Here is a 24,352-nt window from a genome sequence, read left to right as displayed (position 1 = left end):
AAAAAAATCACCCATAAACCCCACTCTAATACAATCAATATCACAATTTTCTTTCTTTTCTTCCCCCCTCTGCAGTGCACTTTTGTCTGATTAGAAAACAGGTGGAGGACGACCCTCGCGCCCATCCCCCTCTCACCTATCCCCGGGACCGCCCGGCTCCCCAGCTCCCAGAGCGCACCCGGAGAGCTCCGGCAGCGGAGGAAGAAGCGGCCCCGCCCATCCCTGCCGGCGCCTCGCTTGCGTCACTGCTTCCGGCCGCAGGCCCGCTCCCTCCTTTCCGGTCGCGGTTTCTTTGACAGAGCGCGATGGCGGCGACCGGGTCTGCAGGGATACCGGCGACCGTGTCGGGAAAGCAAGAGTTTTACCAGCTTTTGAAGAACCTGATAAATCCAAGCTGTATGGTCCGGAGGCAGGCAGAGGAAATCTATGAAAATATCCCAGGTCTGTGTAAGACTACATTCCTCTTAGATGCTGTCAGAAATAGAAGAGCAGGTTATGAGGTGAGACAAATGGCTGCCGCACTGCTACGACGGCTTTTGTCCTCTGGGTTTGAGGAAGTCTATCCAAATCTCCCCTCTGATGTTCAGAGGGACGTGAAGATTGAACTGATCCTGGCTGTTAAATTAGAAACACATGCTAGCATGAGGAAAAAACTTTGTGATATTTTTGCAGTGCTGGCCAGGAATTTGATAGACGAGGATGGCACTAACCACTGGCCTGAAGGTCTGAAGTTCCTTATTGATTCAATCTACTCTAAAAATGTGGTTCTCTGGGAGGTTGCACTTCACGTTTTCTGGCACTTTCCTGGGATTTTTGGGAACCAAGAGCGGCACGATTTGGATATCATCAAACGGTTGTTGGACCAGTGTATTCAAGATCAAGAACATCCAGCAATCAGGACATTATCCGCTAGAGCCGCCGCTGCATTTGTACTTGCTAATGAGAATAATATTGCTCTTTTCAAAGACTTTGCAGACTTGCTTCCTGGAATCTTACAGGCTGTGAATGATTCATGCTACCAGGATGATGATTCTGTGCTAGAATCCCTTGTTGAGATTGCAGATACTGTACCTAAATACTTGGGTCCTTATTTAGAAGATACTCTGCAGTTGAGTCTAAAGTTGTGTGGAGACTCTAGACTTAGTAATCTGCAACGCCAACTGGCCCTTGAAGTTATAGTGACCTTGTCTGAAACTGCAACCCCAATGTTAAAAAAACATACAAATATTATTGCACAAGCAATTCCTCATATATTAGCAATGATGGTTGATCTACAAGATGATGAGGACTGGGTAAATGCTGATGAAATGGAAGAAGATGATTTTGACAGCAATGCAGTTGCTGCTGAGAGTGCACTAGACAGATTGGCTTGTGGGCTCGGAGGAAAACTTGTTTTACCAATGACTAAGGAGCATATCATGCAGATGCTTCAGAGCCCAGACTGGAAATATCGACATGCTGGATTAATGGCCTTATCTGCCATTGGAGAAGGATGCCATCAGCAAATGGAATCAATTCTAGATGAAACAGTTAACTCTGTTTTGCTTTTTCTTCAGGATCCGCATCCTAGGGTGAGGGCTGCAGCCTGTACTACACTTGGACAGATGGCCACAGATTTTGCACCTAACTTCCAAAAGAAATTCCATGAAACAGTGATTGCAGCTCTGTTGCGTACCATGGAAAATCAAGGTAATCAGCGTGTGCAATCACATGCAGCTTCCGCGCTTATTATTTTTATTGAAGACTGCCCCAAATCATTGCTAGTTCTATATTTGGATAGTATGGTGAGAAATCTGCATTCCATCTTGGTGATTAAACTTCAAGAGTTGATTCGGAATGGAACTAAGTTGGCCTTGGAACAGCTTGTGACAACCATTGCCTCAGTTGCGGATACTATAGAAGAAAAGTTTGTTCCCTATTATGACATATTTATGCCCTCACTAAAGCACATTGTTGAACTCGCTGTTCAAAAGGAACTCAAGCTTCTGAAAGGAAAAACTATTGAATGTATTAGTCATGTTGGTCTTGCTGTTGGGAAGGAAAAATTTATGCAGGATGCATCAAATGTGATGCAGCTATTATTGAAGACACAATCAGACTTAAATAATATGGAAGATGATGACCCTCAGACCTCTTACATGATTTCAGCATGGGCTCGAATGTGTAAAATTCTTGGAAATGATTTTCAGCAGTACCTTCCATTGGTTATTGAGCCTCTTATTAAGACTGCTTCAGCTAAACCTGATGTCGCTCTCTTAGACACACAAGACGTGGAGAATATGAGTGATGATGATGGATGGCAATTTGTAAATCTTGGAGACCAGCAAAGTTTTGGAATTAAAACTTCAGGACTTGAAGCAAAAGCAACTGCTTGCCAGATGTTGGTTTACTATGCTAAGGAGTTAAGGGAAGGCTTTGTGGAATATACAGAACAAGTTGTAAAGCTGATGGTTCCTTTACTGAAATTTTATTTCCATGACAATGTTCGAGTGGCAGCAGCAGAGTCCATGCCTTTTCTCCTGGAATGTGCAAGAACTCGTGGCCCAGAGTATCTTGCACAGATGTGGCAATTCATATGTGATCCCTTAATCAAGGCTATTGGGACTGAACCTGATACAGATGTACTGTCAGAAATAATGAATTCTTTTGCAAAGTCCATTGAAGTAATGGGAGATGGGTGCCTTAATGATGAACACTTGGAAGAACTGGGAGAAATACTGAAAGCAAAACTTGAAGGGCACTTTAAAAATCAAGAATTGAGACAGGTTAAAAGACAGGAAGAAAACTATGACCAGCAGGTTGAAATGTCTCTGCAAGATGAAGATGAATGTGATGTTTATATTCTGACCAAAGTATCAGATATTTTGCACTCATTATTTAGTACTTACAAGGAAAAGATTTTACCATGGTTTGAACAGCTGCTCCCATTAATTGTAAATCTAATTTGTTCCAGTAGGCCATGGCCAGACAGACAGTGGGGATTGTGCATATTTGACGATATCATAGAGCACTGCAGTCCAACCTCTTTTAAATATGTAGAATATTTTCGGTGGCCAATGCTACTAAATATGCGAGACAACAACCCTGAAGTCAGGCAAGCTGCTGCTTATGGCCTGGGTGTTATGGCACAGTTTGGTGGAGATGACTATCGTTCTTTATGTTCAGAAGCTGTTCCACTGCTGGTAAAAGTTATTAAGTGTGCAAATTCCAAAACCAAAAAAAATGTCATTGCTACAGAGAACTGTATCTCAGCAGTAGGGAAGATTTTGAGGTTTAAGCCTAACTGTGTAAATGTAGATGAAGTTCTTCCACACTGGTTATCATGGCTTCCACTGCATGAAGATAAAGAGGAAGCTATTCAGACTTTGAGTTTTCTCTGTGACTTAATTGAAAGTAACCATCCAGTTGTACTTGGTCCAAATAATTCCAATCTTCCCAAAATAATCAGTATAATTGCAGAAGGAAAAATTAATGAGACTATTAACTATGAAGATCCTTGTGCCAAACGCCTAGCTAATGTCGTGCGTCAGGTACAGACTTCTGAAGAACTCTGGTTGGAATGCATATCCCAACTTGATAATGAGCAGCAGGAAGCCTTACAGGAGTTGCTAAATTTTACTTGAAGCACTTTAATATCACTTGAATATCATCTACCATAAAAGTAACTCCAAATAAGTGTTGTGAATGAATTCTATTATAACTGAGAGAATTGTTCTCTCCCTACTAAGCAGTTTATATTTCTTCCCTGTGTTTCTCTAGGATTAGTTAGTGTTATAGCCTTGTGTTCACCTTGCATGTTTTTATCTCTTAAATACAGATTTTGATGACAACCTTTGCTTCTGTTGTCTTAGAATGTTTGTCACCTTTCCCCTAGTTGATGTGAAGTATATAAATTGTCGCTGTTTGTCTGAATCATTGACGCTGGATAAGCAATATGCTTGGTTTCAAGATGTGCTGCCTATCACAAGATGCTAAGAGCTCACAAAGATAGCATAAGAGAACTTCCAGGACAAACATCTTTGGAATTATGGGTGAAGAATATAGTGGCAGGCTTATTCCTCCTTGATAATACTGGTTTTCTTGGTAATGAGAAGATGCTGAAATTGGGAGAGAGTTTTGAGATATTGCAGATGTGGGGAGTTTTCTCTATAATGTATATGAACCTTTTCATAATGTCCTCCTGAGAACTAGGTGAGACATATCCATATTCTAGTTCCCAAGGTGTCCAACTGAGAGTTATGAGAACTTTAAAATCTCCTTAGCCAGAACAGTCTCTCTTTTTTAAGTTATCCAGGACTCTAAGAACCATGGTTACTGAAAAGGGTGTCCTGGTACATCTAACATTGGTAGCATGTAACATACTGTAACACAGTATTTGACAAATAGTAAGTAATCGATATTTGTGGGAGTCAATCAGTGTTATGTGTTTGAGCAGAATATTGCATTGTGTATGTATGCCATTTCCCCCCTGCAAAGCAACTCAACAAGAAGAGAAGCCCTGATTCAAAATGGGGCTTAAATAGATTTCTGTTTTGAATAAGTTCTTAATAGATTCTATAGTAGCACTGAAGAGTATTCTATTGTGAAAATGAAAGGAAAGCAAAATTAATTTTATCTTTAAACATGAAAAAGAAACAGCTTTGAGACCAGTCATTTAGTAGTTATGCATTATAAGAAAACAGATCTATAAATCTAGGGTTAATTATATTAATTGGAATGTCAGTCTTTAATGTTGAGCTTTTGTTAGGGTAGGATAAAAGCTTTCTACTCAGCAAATCATTGATCCAAAATTTAAAAATAAATACATCTGTCATGATTTCCTGTGGCTATTGTGAGCACTGTGTATGTATTTAGCAAATATTTAAGACCTAGTAAGTGCTTAATAAATGGTAACTGTTACTGCTTTGTTGTTTGTACCTCCACTGTGTTCTTTTTTATGGTTTGGAATTCCTCTTATGTTAGGATTTCCCTGATTCACCCTCTACCACTTCAGATGAACAGGTCATCTAGGCCATTGTGGAAAGAGAGATGAACTTGAGATTTTTAGATAAGCAATTCCTGTCCATTCCCTACAATTATTTATCATTAATGGGGCGGGGGGGAGGACATTAAGTACAGTATAGTCACAATTTTAAGTTTATTTAAGATAAACAAGTATAGATGAATAAATAGAACAATCCTACCTCAAGGTATTAATAGAGGTTTTCTCTGGGTGGTAGGATTAAATAATGTCAATTTTTCTCCTCACCTATCTGTATTTTCTAATTTACCTACAACCAACATATTCTTGTATAATAGATTATAGAAATAGAGAATAGAAATATAATATTTCTTTGTTGTTAAGTTCAAGGACCTGATCCTACTTACATAATAGCTAAGATCATAATCATCTTGGCCTCTCCATGACCTATAACTGAAGTTCCTTCAACTCACTCGCACCTCTTTATCTTAATATCCATTAATTAAGAAGCCCTTGATCAACATTTCTAGAAATTCCCTATACTCTTGTGCATGAGGAATTGAAAATTCTTCCAGATGACTTGGAATTAGGCACCTGGAGAATTTTGAAGTATGACAGACCTATAGCTGAATTTTGGCAAACTACTTTCTTAACTTAAGCATCAGTTTCTCCATCTGTAAAATGGTCATAATACCTAGCTCATAGGAGATAATGAATATAAAGTGCTTGGTGACAGAGGGTTCAATAAATGTAAGCTAATATCTGGGAGTCATGAAATAGGGTTGGTGGCTAAACAGCAAGAGGGGATATTTGCTGGGGTAGGGTGGGTCTAGGTTCTCGGACTTTGTCAAAGGCAATGAGGGATGCCTAGTCAGGCACGTTTTTGGTTGCCAGTTGCTGAAGTAGGACTGGTCCCTGCCTTTGGTCCTGTGAGTTGAGGTACATCTATGGGTTCTGAGGAGAGAGAATGGTGTAAATGCCTCATAGATTACTGTCTGATAAGATGACAGAAGATCTTGAAAACTAGATAATGGATGTGTGTGTGGATGGGGGAAGGTCAATACCCTAAAAACTCAAAAGTGTTGCCACTTTATTTTACTTAAGGCTGCTTTTTAACTTACTGGACCAAAAAAAAAAAAAAAGCTTTGAAGTTTTTAATTTTTATCAGTGTTTGAAGGTCTACACTAATGAGAAGTAAACAATCTCAAAAGTCAGAATATCCAGACCATTTAGTCATATAGCTTTTACTTTTAAAATGCTTGATTTCTAGAATTTTGTTTTTGTGTTTTTAAGTAATTCCAAGTTTCAAGCAAGAGCGTTCAGTCTAAGTAGAAAAAGTAACGTGCATCTTTCAAATAGAACATGAGAAAATAGTAATATATTTTATGGAACCATTAGTTCCTTTCTCCCCACTTAGTTTAAACAATATGTAAACTAATGTGACTTTTTAGACGTTCTCCAAACAGTAATTTTTAAATGTGCAGTGAGATTGTAAGGCCGTGCTAATGACTATTTAATGCTGTACAGCCTAGATTTGAAATATTTGAAGACTGGTTTTAGTTCCAAGGATTTTTTTTATGAGGTTCTATTCCCTTCATTTATTCTTAGCAGATCTCAAGAATCGAGAAGTGGAAATGTGTTTTTTCATTTTAATAGAAAACATGAGATTACTTTCCAAAATAAGAGTTGATGTTAAGAACTGGGGACAGGAGTTTCAGAAATTCGAATTCTACAAATCATCTCCTTTTCGTCGAATCCTTGAACCTCCTTTCTAAACTTTTCAAAATTCTAGTTTTATATTTTAAAAAACCGGCAGTCACAAAGAGGAGGGTGTGTGCAAAGAAAATGTAAATTTTACAAGACAATACGATTTACATTTTGTGCCTTCCTACTAATTCATTTGCCATTAACGAAGGTTATCTGGCAAGCTCCTTCAGGATTAACTTTAGGTTTTAGGGCTAAAAAGGGTGCCACAAAATAAATAGCCTCTTACAGCACTCGCCTTGAAAAGCTCTTCGGTCTCTGGAAGCGGATAGTAAAGCTGCGCAGGCGCCTTGCTTCCCTCTCCACTCCTCCCCTTACAGTCGTCTACAAGCTGATGACATCATTCGTCCGCGCAACCTACCAGGCCTCAGGCCTGTAACCGAGCCGAAGTCCTTGCTTTCGTGTAGCTGGGCGTGACGCGACCGGGGTGGGTTGCTCTAGTACGCATGCGCATCGAGGAGAGCGACGATGCCCCATTCTTTGCTTCTTTCCACAGCTCGCCCCAGTCTGGGGAGGGGGTGGTGCCTGAGTGCCCTCCCCCTTCTCTCCCTGCCCCTCCTCTTTTCCCCCTCCCCCCCGCCCAGCGGGGCTTCTAACTGACAGTTGTCGCCGGGCCCCGTCCGCGCGCCGCCTCCTCCTGCCTGGGTTCCCCGCAGGTAGAGAGGGGCGGGAGGGGGTGTGAAGGAGAGGAGGAGGAGCTCAAGCCGCCACGGCTCAGCGCTGAGGCCCCCTCCGGGGAGGCGAGAGAAGAACCCCCCCTTCCTCCTCGCCCCCTCCCAGCCCCCTAGCCGGCCCGGGAGGGGGTGGGGCGCCGAGGTCGCGGCGGCCAGGCCGGGCCCGGCCGGTGAAGAGCGGGCGGGCGGGGCGCGGAGGGGTGAGGCAGGCGAGGGCCGCGCGCGCCGCCGCCGCCGGGGGGAGGGGAGAGGAGGGCACCTAGGCTCTCCTCTTCTCTCCCCCCTCCCCCGCGCGCCATGTAACCCCGCCCCGCCGGCGGCGAGCTCGAGACCCCCGCGCGTACCGGGCCGAGCCGGCGGCTGAGGAGAACGAGGCCTGATGCGGCTGGGGCTGCGCGGCACGGCCGAGCCCTGAGGAAGCGGCCCGCGCTCGCGCGTCCCCCGGCGCCTCGAGCGGGCGCTCCACACTGCCCAACCTGGGCTTGCCTGGGGCATGAGCGTGCCTGAGACGCCGGGGGAGATGGAGCCGGCCGGGGAGGAGGAGCGGCCGCCACCGGCAGCCGAGGAAGAGGACGACGAGGAGGAGGTGGCAGCGGCGGCCCCGAGCTCAGGGCCGGCTCGAGGGAGGAGCGCCTCCTCGCAGGAGGACGCGGACGACCAGGAGGAGGAGGAGGAGGCGATGGTGGTCGGGGGCGGTGGCTGCAAGGAGCAGGAGCTGACCTACGAGCTGCAGCAGGGCTACCGCATCCTGGGCGAGTTCCTGCAGGAGAAGCACCGGGGCCTGACCGCCCCTTTCCTGCAGCCCTTGGGGGGCGTTGCCGCCAGCGAGGAGGAGGAGGCCGAGGGGCCGCGCAGCGGGAGCCGGGGCAGTCGCGTCCACCCGCAGCAGCCCGGGCAGTGCATGTGTCTGCTGAAGATGGAGGAGAAGTTCGCCAGCGGCCAGTACGGGGGCATCACCGAGTTCGTCGCGGACTTCAGGCTGATGCTAGAGACGTGCTACCGCCTGCATGGAGTGGACCACTGGATCTCCAAACAGGGCCAGAAGCTGGAGATGATGCTGGAGCAGAAGTTGGCGCTTCTCTCGCGGTAAGTGAGCCCCGTCCGGGTTGGGACTGACGGACTGACACAAACACACCCTCGCACGTGTCCGAGGATGGGTTGGGCCAGGGGCCGGGGGGCGTCGCTGATAGGTGCGGAGTTGGTACTGGAGAACCCCGGGAGGAGGAGCAGAGCTGGGCGGGGGCCCGCAGGGGTGTGGTGGGTGCGGGCTGAATGAACTGAGCACCCAGATGAAAAGAAGCTTGAGGAGGAAGCGGAGCCCTGAGCGCCGAAGAGCAGGTAAAATTTGTAGATGTGAAATGGTGCCGGTCGGAAGAATTACAGGGGTAGGCAGGGGAACAGTTTTAGTGGGGTGGAAGTCGGACCTGCAACTTTCAGACAGTTTTAGCATGAAACTTTTAAAAGTTTTTAGGATGAAATATTGTTAGAAAAATAATTTTGCCTCATGTTAAAAAGGTGGTTGTTTCGATCATTAAAAAAATTGTATCCTTTTACTACCCGTGGATGCCATCGGAGTTTTATGGTGTTATTAAATGGTTAGTGATTACTCTGGCGTACTCCTGATCTGTTCTCTCAGCTTCATCTGAGCAGACTGAATTTTTGCAACAATAGTGCACCAACACAAAATTTTTATACTTTTAGACATTTGTGTTTATTCTACCAGAAATCTTAGGCAATTCAGATAGCACGTGCTCCTGGTGTACGCCACTTGTATATCCAGAGTTAATTATTTTCTTTGGTAAGAGGAAATAATGTAACACAAGAGGATACTAAAATAAACATATTAATTTATAACCATTGTATAATTGATACAAGCCAATTTATCAAGTGGAAATTCTTCAGGAATAGAAAAATCGCTGAATGTTGTTGGAAATGGTAGTTGAAGTGGAAGAATAATTTGACTCTTTACTAGCTGAAGTGAACTTGAACAAGTCGCTATACCTTTTGCCTCAGTTTCCTTATCTGTAACATGGGGATAAAATAGTACCCACCTCATTAGGTTGCTGTCGGATTAAATGAGTTATTCAGTATAAAATCAACAGTGTCCATCCCATGGTGGGCTCAATATAAATTTTAACCATTATAATATTGGTAGTAGTGGTTGAGTAAGATGAATATTTTCCTCATATCTGAAACTGGGTATTGTACTCTGCTTTTATGGAATAGCTTCTGAAAAGTTGTGTTAATTTTTTTAGTAATTTTAAAATAATCTAATCTGTCACTGGCTTCCCATGTACTGTTTTCAGGACTACCAGTGGTTTCTTTCACTGAAAACAGAAGTAACATAGTGCTTGACTCATTAGGGGAGCTGTGTTTAAACTAAGGAACCTCTTCTTGACTCCTTTCATAAAGTAGAATTATTTGGTAATAGAATAATTATTCACAAATTTTCTCTGTAAGTTACTTTTAATACTTTGTTTAATGACATTATATTTGTGTAGTGTGTTTGTTACCCTTGTCTCCACAGTGCTTAAAGTTATGACTCACATGAAAAATAGTCCATTCATATGTCATTATTTTTAAGTAGTAAAATATACTCCAAATTGATGTCACAGATTTTAGACCTGGAAGGAACCGTAGAGTTCATCTAGTCCAAGCATCCAGTTTTACAAATGTGGAAACAATTTAGAATGAGGCAAGAGAAGGGCTGCATGAAAGTGCTAAGAAGTAGCATATAGGTTTGAATGAATTATAGGTGTTTCCAAAAGCATTGTGTGTATGATAAATATTTTCTGAGTCCTACAAAAGAGCAGGGAGACTATTTCTCTTATAAATTTCTAAATGTTTAGAATCATTCTCAGTGGCTAAATCTCAGAATACTGTATTCTCATATAATCTAATCTCATCTATACTTAGGAATTAAACTTAAAACATTTCTGTTGTTTATAAACATAATAATGTATTTCTAACATTCTTAGTGCAAGAGAGATGGAATTCTTGCATTTTAGTAGCAAAAAGTAATATGGTGGTCTCAAACAGATAAAGTTTTGAATCCCTTACTTTTTTTGTATTTGATGTATGTAAACATTTTGTAAATAATAGCCTTTCCAGACCACACTTGTAGATACTAGGAAATAATTTCTTTCTCTGAACTAGCCTTAAAATCTGAGTCATCACTAAATGCTTTGAGTGGGCACAACTTTGAGAAAAGCGTGGGTTTTAGCTGTTTAGTATGCAGTTAGGATATATAGATGTTCCAGAACAATATTCTATAGACTGTCCACATGAATATAATTTTCTGCAAATAGATGTCTCAGATACCTTATTTGTAAATAAGTGGTGTGTGGTATTTTAGTAATAAAAAACACTTAGATATTATCACTTAAGTTTTATTTTGTCTTCTATGTATTTGTAAGATACTGAGTTAGCTCTTATTTTCAGATTTACTGTAAGGAGAACTTTACAGGTCTTCCGTATACTACTGAGTCTTTTAGTGAGCAAAAAATGAGGTACATTAGATAGAGAGGAGGCCACATTATCATTATAGAGTAGTCCAGTGGCATTAGTACCTTGGACACAATGTATAACTTGAATCTCAATTTCTTCGTCTGTACAATGAGAGCGGTAGGCTAGGTTAGTTGATTGTACGAATATGTGTCTGCCAGAGGTAGACATTCCAGTCCCTGAGATCAAAAAGATAAGTTCCCTGCCCTTAAGTGGTTTATAGTTGAGAAGGGAAACAGACACTTAAAAAGACAGTGATTCTATAATGGACGTATAAAGAAGGTACAAGGGGAACTTAAAAAGGAGACCTAAATCTGAAGGGGAGGGAGTAAGCATAAGGATGGCAAGTGAGAGGAGGTAAGGAGAAGAGGGAAAGAGCCTAATTAATAGGTATCACAGAGAATTTTATCCTTGAACCAATTCTTGAAGGAGTTGAAGATTGCCACTGGATTTTTTTGGAGGGTTTGAGGGGGGCATTCCAGAATGCTGAACTGCAGTGAATGCAAGGCATGAAATAGCGTAGTGTTTCTGGGAACTACTCTACTCTGTATGGCTACAGTATGGTCTGCAGAGTATTGTCCGCACCCCAGGAAGTGTGCAAGATGATCGGTTGGGAAGAGGGGAGAAAATATTACAACTTTGTATATTCTGTTTTTATTTTATCTTTTTAAAATTTTGTTTGCTTTTTGTGGTGTTTATAATAATACTACATGTATATAATCTATGAATAATTTGTAAGTATAACTTTATTATTTTATAAATACGTATTAGTAATATATAGCAATATGTTTTATGTATAATATTTGTGATAGAACTAGGACTAAGACTTAGACAACATGTCTGGTTTCGAGAAAGTTATCTTTTAGAAGGGATCTTGTTTGTTTGAGACGGCCGAGAGCAACAGCAATTAGTTTTAGAAATAGGGAGAAAATCATTTATCAAGTGGAAAGGAATAGAAAATACTTAATGATTAGGAAGTTATGCACAGAGCTTTAGAAACTGTCAAGTATTAGTAAGAATTTTTGCCTCTTCCAAATTTTAAATAATGATATTTTTGAAAGCTTTTAAGTTTTAAAATATTTTTGAAAGCTTTAAGAATATTGCTATGTAGCCAGAAGGTGGCTTTTCCTCATTTTAAAAGACTGTAAAGAAGAGGCATCACCAGTGACCCCAACAGAGCTAAAATTAAAATTCTAATTTTAGCTATTTAAAATAATATTTTGGCAAAAATAAGCTTGAATATAATGTATCCTTGTTAAAATTATTCCTGATTTGTGAATTAAGTTGCTGTTAAAAAATGGTGCATGTAATGAGCTTTTTAAAAAAAAGAAAAAGACTTGCTTAAAATAAACCTAAAGATTGTTTAGTTTTATAATTGCTTTTTAGTTGGCAGAATATTTTCCTTGGGGATGAGAGTACAAAAGCATCATTATGAAGCCTCAAAAATTTAAAAATAGAGATTTCCAAGTACAGTTAGTAATTGAAATACAAATGAATTTTGTAGACCCATTTTATTCCCCTCCTAAGTTAAATTTGAATTTTCTTTACTTGCTTTCCTCAGTTAAGATCAAAGCCCAGAAATTAATTGAGAATTTTAACAAGATACTTCTTTCTGCCTAGTAGTCTAACTCCCTCACCCCTCCTGGATTCTGTAATTCTGTCTTTTTAATGTAAATCTTTAAAAATTTGAGACCTGTGGTAATAGAATCTGGATTTACCTCTTGTTCAGAATTAGAGAATGTTAGAACTTGATACTCCATGCAGTTCTATTATAATTGCCATTTTAAAGTCATATTATTTAGAGAAGGTTCAGAAAATGTTTAAGTGCAATGATGAAAGGATGAAGGATTTCAATTAACAAGACATTTATTGAGCACGTGATTTGTTCTAGGACTGGGAGAACAGTCCCTGCCCCCAAGAGGTTTCAAAAGATGGTACACACACAGTTATGATAAAAGGTAGAATGTGTTAAAACTTGTTCCATTGTCAGAACACCTGGACGTCATGGTACTGTTTGCAGAACACCCTGAAATATTGATATATTTAGTTGTATCGTATGACTTTGCTAGGAGGTCCAAAGGCTTAAAACAAATTATCAGAGGAAACCCTTAATTAAAGAGATTTTATCTAGTACCTTAGTTTTTTCCCCCCTACAAACTGGAAGAATGTAATCACATTCGGATTTTGATGGTACATCTTGGTTCAGCTCATGAAATGACTGTGTTCCAAGGGCACATACTTTGAGGACTACTGTGATGAGTTTTAATCTAGAGTGTTATGGTAGTGCAAAGGAGGGATAACTACTTGTGAGGGAGAGCGGGCTGGAATTGAAAAATACTTTGTTAGATTTTATTCTAGAGGTCATAGTTTTGGAGGGTGGGTGAATATTGATAGGTGAAGTTGAGAAGTTCCTGAAACAGTTATTTGACCTGTTCTATAATAGGTGGTATGTAAAGCCCTGTAGATACAGTGATGACGTTATCCCTTACTTCAAGGTGATAGGTAAACAGAAATGAACAATTAAAGGTATGGAGGCAGGAAAGTACAGAGTATTCCGGAAGAATAGAGTGTAGGATGATGAGGGCCTGTAGTGGCAGAGAAGTCTAGAAAGATAGGCTGTGGCAAATTGTGGAGGACCTGGAATGCTTGCTAAGGAATTTAGAATGTAGCCAGTGTAGATCCATCGCAAGTTTTACTTAAGAAAGTGACATGATTTTACTAGTATTTTGAGGTTTGGAGGCTGAAATAAAAGAAGAGAGAATGAAGAAAGGAAACCAATTAAAAGGCTATTGAGTTAATTCCATTAAGAGATAATAAGCAGTGGAATAAAAAAGATACAAAAGACCTAAATTCAGCAGGTTAAGGTGGTAAAATGGCAAGCTGTTGGATGTGAGGTGTGAAGGAGAGGATGATGTTCAAAATGAATTTGAGCCCACGTGATGGTGAAGCTGAGGGAACGTGAAAGAAGGCATTCATTTGAAGATACATATGCAGCTGAGAATTGTTAGAAGGCTGCATATGGAGCTCAGCAGAGTGACTTGGGCTAGATTAGAGACATTAAACTAGGAATTAACCTGCGGAAAGATGATGGTTGAAGAAATGGGAGTCAATGAGATTGCCCAGGATAGAGTTTTGTAAAAGTACAAAGGGAGCAAAGGCAGAGCTTTGTGTGAGGATTGACTGTCTTCAATCCGGAAAGATGAAAGATGGAAGAATGATTAAAATGTGTATAATACATATTAAAAGTTGAAATGCTTAATTGAGAAGAGGCAGTTAATGAAGCTGAAAATAATTTATTCTGAAGTAAAAGGTATTATTTGGAATAAAGTAAACTTAGAGACTTTACTGTTTTAGGAGGTTTTGTTTCATTTGAGAATATTAATTTGAGAACGATTTAGATTTAATACAATAAAAATGCCCTAATAGATTCTAATGTATTTTGCCTTATAGTCTATTTCTTACTGTATTTGTGCCCTTGTATTTATTTTTATTTCTAAGAAAAAAAAAAACTAGAGAAGGGAGGTGGAAGCATGTTTTTGGAGAGAAGATTGAGTTCCTTTCATAGTTGTATTTTAGTTTTCAAATCATCTCAGGTTATTGCCATAAAATTAGAGGTGCCCAGGACAAATAATAGCTGTTTTCATTTCCAAGGAACTTGCATAATGATATGAATTTTTAAAATACGTATTAAATTACTCGATATTCTTCTTTATTTTTTTAATTGGGAAAGACTAATAAACCCCAATGGTAGTATTATCTATCACCAAGCCCTTTGTTATATCATCTTCCACCTGGGACCTGTGAATGTTCCAGAATTAATCATGTTTAAAAGTCAGGGTATTAAGTATATACACTTTGAAAAAAGACTTAGGAAAGCCAACAAAATGTTAATAGTGGCTATTGCTAAGTAGAAAGATCCTGAGTATTTTTCATTTTCTTCTTTTAATTTTTCTATATGTCCTAGATTTTCTGCAATAAGTGTATTACTTTTATGGTAAAAAAAAGATTTTATTTAAAGAAAATTAGTATTTGCGACTTTGAATAAGCTATACTGTTGGTAAAAAATAGAATTAAAAATATGTATCACCAAAGTTGTAAGACATTATACTCATGTTAAATGTTGTAACTGGGTAGTGGAACTATGGGTGATTTTTAATTTTCCCTTCCACTCTTTCTAGTTTTTTCTACAATGACCATGTGTTACTGCTGTTATTTTTTGAAATACCATTCACGTTATAAAATCTTCAGATTTTGTAAGTGCAGTTTTAAGGACTTGGAGTAGATAATGCTAAGGACTCACCCCAAACTTTCATGTTTAAAGCTTTTGAGTACAGACGTCTGAAAGTATCTTCAGACAAAAATAACTCTTCCCATAGCTTCTTTTATATCTCTTTAAATGTTAGTATGTCTTGGAAATCAGACTTGTTCATTTCTTTGTAGGCATTCCACTACAAGATGAAAAAGATGAGAAGGCATCTTTTACATTAAAAGTAAAACTACTTGACTGTATTTTGTTAAGTACTAATACTACTCTTCTGTGAGAATTTAAGCCTTCTAAATTAGAAGCAACGAAAAAGACATTGTCAAGATATAATGCAGAAAGTATTTGAATTGTTATTGCAGTGTTTGGGGCATCTTCTCTTTCCAAAGGACAGCTTCTTCCCTTTCTCAGATACATCTCATTTGCTAGACATGAGTTTTCTTTCAAATGGTAACATCTCAGTTTATAGTAAGTATGTTTGAGTTTGCAAAAGCTTTAAAGGTGAAAAATTTTATTTAAATTTTTCAATCTATACTAGCCTACTACATTGACTTGTATGGTAATTGTGTACTCTGTGCTTTTTAAGGTTGATATCAAAAAGAAAATCTTTTTCACAAACTGTGCATGCAGGTAGAATATTGGGATTATTTGCCTTATGGCATTTCATGTTTTATGTTTCTAAACTGCTTTTCAATTTCAGTGGTAGATTGCCTAACAAATACAGTAAGGGACACCAGAATTCTGCTAAATACACAATTCCTAGTGAATCAGGGGCTTTTCTCATATTTAGTCTAAAAATAAGAACAGAGTCCACTTCATTTTGTACTGAAGGAGAAAAACATACCATCTGAAAAACTTATTACCTAGAAATGTTTTCTCATAGAAACAATTATAAAGGTAGATTGTTTCCATGTTAGCCTACAAGCTCAATTTTTAACATTCAAGTTACTGAAATTGGAAGATAAAAATATTAGAATATAATCAATAAACAAAATTAGAGACATTTTATATTTGTCTTGAATACTTGAGGAAAAGCAGGTTTAAAGTTGACACTCTTTCCTCCGATAAACTTGTTTCCTGGCTCCCTCACTTTCTTCTCTGACACTACCCCTATCTGAAGCCTTTCCCCAGCATCCTATCTAAAGTAATATCCCTCTCCCTGGTCATTATCTATCCCTGTTAACCTCCTTTGTTTTCTTTCGTAGCATTTATTGCAATCTAACATATAATATGATCTAATTACATATATCTTTTTCTCTTCTCTCACTACCATGTAAAATCTATAGGGCAGGGAGTTATTTCTGCTTGATTTCTTGCAGTTTGACTTCTATAAATGTTGACTTGAAATTAAGCAGTAGGTGGTTATAAGTTCTAAAGGTCATTTTCAAAGGTTTTGGGGGGCATGTCTCTCAAAGTGTGTTTCCCAGATCGCCCGCTTTAGAATGGTGTTAAAGCAAATTCCTTGGCCCCAGAAAAGCATGCTGTATTTAAATCTGTTAACTCAGAATCTCAGAGGGGGAATTAGGAATATACAATTTTAATAAGCTCACTAAGTGATTTTTATACACAATAAAGTTTAAGGACTGATGCTTCAGGGTATAGTAACACTGTTTCATATTTGATTTCACCCTCAGAATTTAGAGTTTTCTTTTCATTGAAGTATTTTTTAGGGCTGCTTTTACACTTGTCAGACCTTATAAGCATTTGTATTTTGGGTTGTAGCTGGAATGTTGGGAAGGGAGGAGAGAAGTGAGAAGCAGATTCATACACTCATGTCTTCACGTGGAATACAACTGGCAAAAGTAACTGGTAAAAAGTGAGAGGTAGTGTTGGGGCGGGCGGTGAGGAGACATAATGCTAGTTGTTCACATTCTTCCTCTGAAAAAGAGCAGAGAGACCTTGATCGTGAGTATCTCATAGAATATTACACAATCTTCTTTTTTTAGATTGGTTTTTATATTGTTTTAAACTTTAATTAGAGAATTTCTGACATGTAAAAACTAAAACAGAATATTTGAACCTTCATGTGCCCATTACTCAGTCCCCAACAATGCTTATTCATGGCTGCTTCTGCTCTATCTCCATACCTTCTATATACCCTCCTTCTGTATTATTTTGGGATATATCATTGGCAGCAGATTATTCTGTAAACGCTCCAGTTTGTAACTCTCAGAGATGATACTCTTGTTTAAAATGTAACTGCCATACCGTATCAAACTGACAACCAGTGTTTTCATTTCCATTTGCTTCAGAAATCATAATTTGAAAATTTTTATATAGTTTGTTTGAATCACAATCCAGGTAGGTCCACGCATTGTGATTGGTTTGTATGTCCTTTACAGATTTCTTTTTCTTTTCTTCCCTCTCACTCTCCTTCCCCCGACCCCTTCTTTCTTGCAGTGATTTTGTTGAAGAAATCAGTTTGTTAGTCTGGAGTCTCCTACAGTCTTGGATTTTGCTGGAAGCATTCTATTCTTTTGTCCTCTGTATTTCCTATAAATTGATAGTTGGGTCTAGATGCTCCATCAAATTCAGGATCACTATTTTTGGAGGAGAGGGACAAGACTGCCTCCTTAATGTTGGATTCATTCATCAGTTTCTGGTTTCATGTTTTAAATCAATTATGGATTATTATATTTAGTATGGTGGCACAATGTAATTTTGCTGAATTTGTTAAAATGTAATGAGTGGTAATTTTTTAATTTGGTTTTTGTTTATCCTCTTTACATTTAAAATTTATATATTGAGGGGCCGGCCCGGTGGCGTAGCGGTTCAGTTCCCACATTCCGCTTTGGCGGCCCAGGGTTCACTGGTTCAGATCCCGGGTTCGGACATGGCACTGCTTGGCAAGCCATGCTGTGGCAGGCATCCCACATATAAAGTAGAGGAAGATAGGCACGGATGTTAGCTCAGGGCCAGTCTTCCTCAGCAAAAGAGGAGGATTGGCAGCAGATGTTAGCTCAGGGCTAATCTTCCTCAAAAAATAAATAACTCATATATTGAACTTTATATGACAAGTAGTTTTTTCTCAGTTTCTTCCTCCAGTGGAGTTTAGAATTAATGAAAGTTATTTCCAGAGCAAGCTACTTGATTTATAATGTGACAAAATTGATTTTAATTTAGAGTTGTATTAAAGCGTTAATTCTGTGAGTAATCCCTGTTACATAGGGCTAATATGTTAAATAGTATCAAAACTTTTTAAAGCCTGAAGTTAAAGACCCTGGGTCCTATTCCCATCCACTTGTATCCATTTAAACCTGTTTGTATGCTCTTACATTATATATCAGCTGTGGATAATAATACTATTCTTAGTGTTGCCCATTTGATTTTTGGAAGAAATGGAAAGAGATCTAGGGCTAGTTCTCATAGCATTGCTCTGCACTATATCAGGTAAAATATTAGTATATTAACTGACCTTGTAGCCTTTTGGTTGATTTTTAAATTTTATTTCTCTTTTATAGCTAAGTATGAATTCCAAGCCTTTATAAGGTTTAGAGTTTTTAAGCAGAGTTCTAACACACTGCCCCCCCCCCATATAGTGTGGAAAAGTGTGTGTGTGTGTGTGCGTGCTCATTTTAGTTTTTCTAGAAAGAGGGTGCAAAACTTTATTAGGTCAGCAGAAGGGCACAGATCCAAAAAAGGTTGAGAACCGTAGGTTTAGGGCCCAGCCCCATGGCTGAGTGGTTAAAGTTCCATGCACTCTACTTCTGTGGCTGGGATCCGTGGGTTTGGATCCCTGGTGCAGACCTACTCCACTCACTAGCCATGCTGTGGAGGTGTCCAACATACAAAATAGAGGAAGATTGGCACAGACGTTAGCCCAGGGTGAATCTTCCTCAGTAAAAAACAAAACAAAACAAAAAGAATCATAGGTTTAAACTACAGAATTAACAAGTATTCAATAAGTTATGATGATGTTGATGTTTGGTTGAAGTGAAGAAAATTCCAGTTAACTAAATGAAGAAAAAATTAAGGCTTTAACAGAAATAACAGAGAATCTGAATAGTACCTAAAGATAAATATTCTTATACTATGCTCATGTTTATACTATTAGATGTTTAAAGAGACTTATTTAACTCTGATCTTTAAGTAATGGTTTGGCTCTGTATTAAGTTAGAAGAAAAATGTCTTGGAAATAGCTCGCTCAGTATTCCAGAACTCTGGAAGAGTTAATGTATGACTTACTGTAGTAGGGGTGTCATACTTTTGTGAGTAAAGTGAGTTTAATTCTGGTTTTGCCAGTGACACGTGTTGAATTAGACACTGACTTTCTCTAGAATTCCATTTACAGTCATTGGCAATTAACTTCATCAAATTCAGAACAATTTGAAAACATCTGGAATGCCTTTTTCTTTACGTAGAAGTCTCTTTTTTCTATGTCTGTTGAAATTCTAATTATTATTTGAAACTTAGCCCAAATCTCACCACCTCTCTGAAGCCTGATACAGAATTAATTGCTTTTTTCCATGTACTCCATGATTCTTTATTTTGCATCTGTTTATAGCACTTCAAAAAAAATGTTAGGGATGTATCCGTCTCCCTCTCCGTATTGTGATCTCCCTGAGAGTAGAGGATACGTCTTATCCACCATTGCATCTCCAGAGTCTTGGGCATACATAATAGTTTGGTAATTCTTGAATTAATGAAATAAATAAGCATAAGAAAAAATCAAACGAAATATTCAGTTACATCAAGTCAAAATTCTTATGTTTTAAGACTTATTTTGTCATCTCCTCAGGAAAACAACTTTGCACATCTCTCCCTCTGCTTTTCAGCATAAGTTAGATGTATTCCTCTGTTTTTACAGAACCCACCTTTTGGATTTATATGATTTGTATTGAAGTTTTTGAATACCATGATAATTGAAGTCATCTGTTTGTATGTCTGTTTGCCTTAGTAAATTTTATTGTCTTATGCATTTTCGTATCTCTGGAAACTGGCTCTTCGAGTGAAGAGAATCTCAGTAGATATTTGTTGAGTTGAATGCAGATACCATATCCTACTTTAAGGAGTGCATACAGTATTTAAAAGCATAACAGAAAGTAGTATATGGTTAATGTAGTAAGACAGACAGGTATAGTTCATTATATTCATCCTACATTTATAGTGCTTATTATTTGATAGGCACTGTAGCGGGATTCAAAGATGAATATGGAAAGATAGGAGTTGATACATTAAGTTGTTGTAGAGGTCATTTGAGGCAACAAGAATAGCGTGCTCAAAAGTGCAAAGGCAAAAAGGCCACTTTATATAGCTAGGGAATGGCCAGTAGTTTAGTTTGGCTAGAGTGTAGTTATATATAGAAAAGTAGTGACAGGTGTGACTGGGAGGGCCAGATTATGTAGCCAGGTCATAGAGAACCTAAAATGCTGTGCTGTGTAATAAGGAATATCAAAAGAGTTTGATATTCCGTATTAGTGAATTATTATATTAAAAGCTTTTAAGCTAGAGAATTACAAGGCACATATATATGAGATGAATTAGAGAAGAAGACTAATGTCAGTTTGCTGTTTTTTCATCCCTTAATTTTCTCAGTTTTAATTTTGCATGTAAGTTTGTCTTAGGTAGAAGATTTAGTGAAGGATTATATAGACATATATCTGGAAAAATTTATTTTATATTAAGCAGAAATCCTAGAGTAATGCTAGAAAGAAGAGAAAGTACTTTCTTTTGCCAAATAATTTAGATAATTTGCTAGATTTAAATATCTAATTTGGGTTGGACTTAGTTGTTTCGTTTCTTTAGTTGAATAATTTCAGTCTTCTCCCAGTTCTCAGGGAAAAAAATTATGTTAAGTACAGAATTTTAACAATTTAAGTTATTCTATCTACCAAGTTATTTTCAGCAACTTTGTTTGCCAATAACCAAAAAAAGAATATAATTAATAAAGTTAAACACATGTTGACAGTATTGGCTGGTTATGCTTAATTTGATAACTTGTTTTTTATAAACCCAAGTCTGTTGTAACAGATAGATACTTTGTAACAGATAGATACTTATAAGAACATAATCTTAAAATCGATAACATAACATGCCCAGTAAAAGGTTTTTAGAAACAATTAAATATGACAATATTTCATGGTCATCCACAGAGTACTGAACAAGTATGAGAACCATTTATATCCTCCAGTTTATCTAAATCCCTGATTATGGTGCAGTTGCCAGTACATTAGTAATTTCCTCTACTTATTAATTCCATGGTAGGGAATTTGGTTGGTAGTGAAATTTAAGTCAAAAGTTATTAGTTATAGTCAAGTCTTATTTTAAAGTTTCATGGCAGGGGCCAGCCCGGTGGCACAGTGGTTAAGTGCACATCTTCCGCTTCTCATGGCCCAGGGTTTGCCGGTTCGGATCCCGGGTGCGGACATGGCACCTCTTGGCAGGCCATGCTGTGTTAGGCATCCCACATATAAAGTAGAGGAAGATGGGCATGGATGTTAGCTCAGGGCCAGTCTTCCTCAGCAAAAAGAGGAGTATTGGCAGCAGTTAGCTCAGGGCTAATCTTCCTCAAAAAACTAAAATAAATAAAATTAAATTAAAACAATTTAAAAAAACGTTTCATGGCAAGAGTATGTAAATTATAGGATAACTGAGATCTATTTTAATTTTTTTTCGTTTAAATCCTTTGTCTACTAATACTTAACATTTATTCATTTCTTTCCATATGCTAAATATTCTGCTAGGCGTTCTACATGCTCTGAAGAAGATTTAGAAAAAAAGTAGAAAATGGTCAAAAAATTAAAATAAAAAAATCACCCATCTCATCAGACAGAGGTGATCACTTGGTAGCCTTTTTTAGCTCATCTGTATATATACATATGTATTATTTGTTCACACAAAAAAATTCAATACAAAATTTGGATTTGCCATATATACAGTTTTATATCCTGCTTATGACCTCTTAGATTTGGTATTGCTTGTTAATCAAATGTTACACATGAATGTTGTTACATGTGAGACTGCACACTAACAGGATAACAGTGGGAACAATAGGACCCTGTAGTGTGGTTTTTGTTTTTTGACCCTATAGTTTTTTCTTCTAAAAATTTATTTTTTTTGCCTTGTAGATTAGCTGTCTTTTGCTTTGTTTGGCTCCTAACAAAAAAATGACAGACTGCTTTTACTAAAAATTAGCCTAACTCATTAAGAGGTAGGTTGAAACCATCAGTCATGCCATGATGTGTTTATAAGATTTATAGTAAGAAGATACTTAAAAATATATTTTAATGTTTGTAATCATACAAGTTAGCTAGCTTTCTAATATTTTCATTACTCTACTATGTTTTATAGCTATCTTTTTCAACAGTACTCATGATTAATTTGCAAGTCTAGAGCAAGGAGTAGCAACAGAACCTGTCTTGGCTGCCTTTACTACACAAAAGCCCAGCAGAAATTTTGAAATTACATTTTATTTGTCATAATTTTAGTAATAGTTAACAGTTACTAAGTGCCATTGTATGTTGCTCTGTTTGAAGGGCTTAACTATATTAACTTATTTAATCTGCACAGCAACTCTTGTGGTAATTAATGATTTACATAACCTGTGTTACAAATGGCAAAATGAGGCATAAAAGATAATTTGCCCAGGGGCTGGCCCCGTGGCCCAGTGGTTAAGTTCGCGCGCTCCACTACGGCGGCCCAGTGTTTCGTCAGTTCGAATCCTGGGCGCAGACATGGCACTGCTCATCAAGCCACACTGAGGCGGCATCCCACATGCCACAACTAGAATGACCCACAACTAAGAATATACAACTGTGTACCGGGGGGCTTTGAGGAGAAAAAGGAAAAAAATAAAATCTTAAAAAAAAAAAAAGATAATTTGCCTGAACTAGTTAGTGGCAGGACCTGGATGTGAATCCAGACTATTTGGCTACAGAGTCCAGATGCGTAATCACTGTGCTGTGCTGCTTTTGGACAAGAGCTGTAGGGATTGAGAGAATCCTTTCTATCTGAGAGAGAGGCTGGCGAGGAAAGAATCCTAAAAGATTTCAAGGAGGAAGGAGCATTTAGGTACCTATGGTGATAGGATTGATATTTGCAATATAAATTATTGAAAATAATTATGCATATAAAATATAACTTGTAAAAATCTAGAGGAAATAGTTGAAGTGTAACTGTACTATACACACTTTGTTTAGCAATGTAGTGATTAGTGTTTGTTTTATTATAGTTTATTAATTTAAATAATGTGTACATCTGGTGGCAAAAATTACATAGTGCAAGAAATACTACAGTAAAAATGTCTCTGGGGCCGGCCCCGTGGTTGAGTGGTTAAGTTTGCGTACTCTGCTTTGGCAGCGCAGAGTTTCACTGGTTCACGTTGCGGGTGTGGAGCTAGCACTGCTCATCAAGCCATGGTGAGGCAGAGTCCCACACGGCAGAACTAGAAGGATCTACAACTAGAGTATACAACTATGTACTGAGGGGCTTTGGGGAGAAAAAGAAAAAAAAAAAAAAGATTGGCAACAGGTATTAGCTCAGGGCCAATCTTAAAAAAAAGTCTCTTTTCTCTCACGAGTTCCCTGGTCCCCTACTATTAAGAAGCTACTACTGTTACTAGATTCTTTTATTCAGTTGGGTGTCTAATAGCTGTCTCAAATTTTAACATGTTCAAAACCGAACTTTTGGTTTGTCATTTTGTTTTGTTTGGAGTCCATTTTCTGCCTTGCAGCCAGAGTGAACTTTAAAAGAGGTACATTAAGAGAAGTCAGTACCCTGCTTAAATCATTTCACTGGCGCTTAGGATATGTAGGGAGTTTGACTTACTGTTCTTTGCCTACTTGCCAAGCCATTCTTACCTCAGGGCCTTTATATTTGCTCTTTCTTTTGTCTAGAACACTATCCTCAAGGGTTTTTTCGGTTGGTTGGTTGGTTGGCTTTTATCATGGCTGGCTTCTCCTGCTGTCACTCCCTCAAAGAAATTGTTCTTGACTGTCTTTCACAGAACTTAGAGTATGTAACTTCTAGTTAGAACTTACATATGTATGTATTTGTTTACTCAATTTTTGTGTATTTTCTTAATAACATGTTAGCTCAGTGAGGGCAGGAGTCTTGCCTAATAAGCGTTGATGCCAACACGTAGTTCACTACCTATAAGTATTTAATTAATATTGAATGAAAGAATAAATGAATGAATGAACAAATGAATGGATCTGTCTGGAATTTCTTTTGGTTAAGCAGTAAGGTTGA

The 24,352-nt window shown here is 38.4% G+C and overlaps 3 protein-coding genes across 13 annotated transcripts in view; 2 read left to right on the top strand and 1 right to left on the bottom strand.

Annotated features, from left to right (window-relative positions):
• The window catches only part of IL33 (interleukin 33), a 160,737-nt gene extending 160,499 nt beyond the window's left edge, over nucleotides 1-238 (bottom strand). For 2 of the 4 annotated variants that reach the window (XM_070495370.1, XM_070495374.1), the window contains exon 1: nucleotides 137-238. The gene's annotated coding sequence lies outside the window, so the exon portion shown is untranslated. The remainder of the gene's footprint in view (nucleotides 1-136) is intronic. The other 2 variants (XM_044756748.2, XM_070495368.1) reach the window with 1 other exon arrangement.
• A 41-nt stretch (nucleotides 239-279) lies between these two features.
• On the top strand, nucleotides 280-4,903 carry RANBP6 (RAN binding protein 6). Its single transcript, XM_014860748.3, has one exon. The coding sequence runs from the start codon at nucleotides 306-308 to the stop codon at nucleotides 3,621-3,623; it is 3,318 nt and encodes a 1,105-aa protein (XP_014716234.2). The 5' UTR covers nucleotides 280-305; the 3' UTR covers nucleotides 3,624-4,903.
• Nucleotides 4,904-7,659: 2,756 nt separating this feature from the next.
• The window catches only part of BRD10 (bromodomain containing 10), a 114,006-nt gene continuing 97,313 nt past the window's right edge, over nucleotides 7,660-24,352 (top strand). For 7 of the 8 annotated variants that reach the window (XR_006518575.2, XR_011497587.1, XR_011497589.1 and 4 more), the window contains exon 1: nucleotides 7,660-8,484. Coding sequence is in view for 4 of the 8 variants with exons in the window: in XM_044756490.2 (XP_044612425.1) it covers nucleotides 7,892-8,484 (593 nt within the window). In the remaining 4 variants the exon portion in view is untranslated. The remainder of the gene's footprint in view (nucleotides 8,485-24,352) is intronic. The other variant, XM_070496064.1, reaches the window with a different exon arrangement.

Source organism: Equus asinus, chromosome 23, assembly GCF_041296235.1.
Source record: "Equus asinus isolate D_3611 breed Donkey chromosome 23, EquAss-T2T_v2, whole genome shotgun sequence".
Lineage (NCBI taxonomy): Eukaryota > Metazoa > Chordata > Mammalia > Perissodactyla > Equidae > Equus > Equus asinus.
The sequence above is the reverse complement of the archived record's forward strand: the minus strand, read 5'-3'. Positions and strand labels throughout refer to the sequence as shown.

Bases quoted from the DNA above. Each gene is read 5' to 3' on its own strand.
- RANBP6 (XM_014860748.3), top strand. From the start codon at position 306: ATGGCGGCGACCGGGTCTGCAGGGATACCGGCGACCGTGTCGGGAAAG.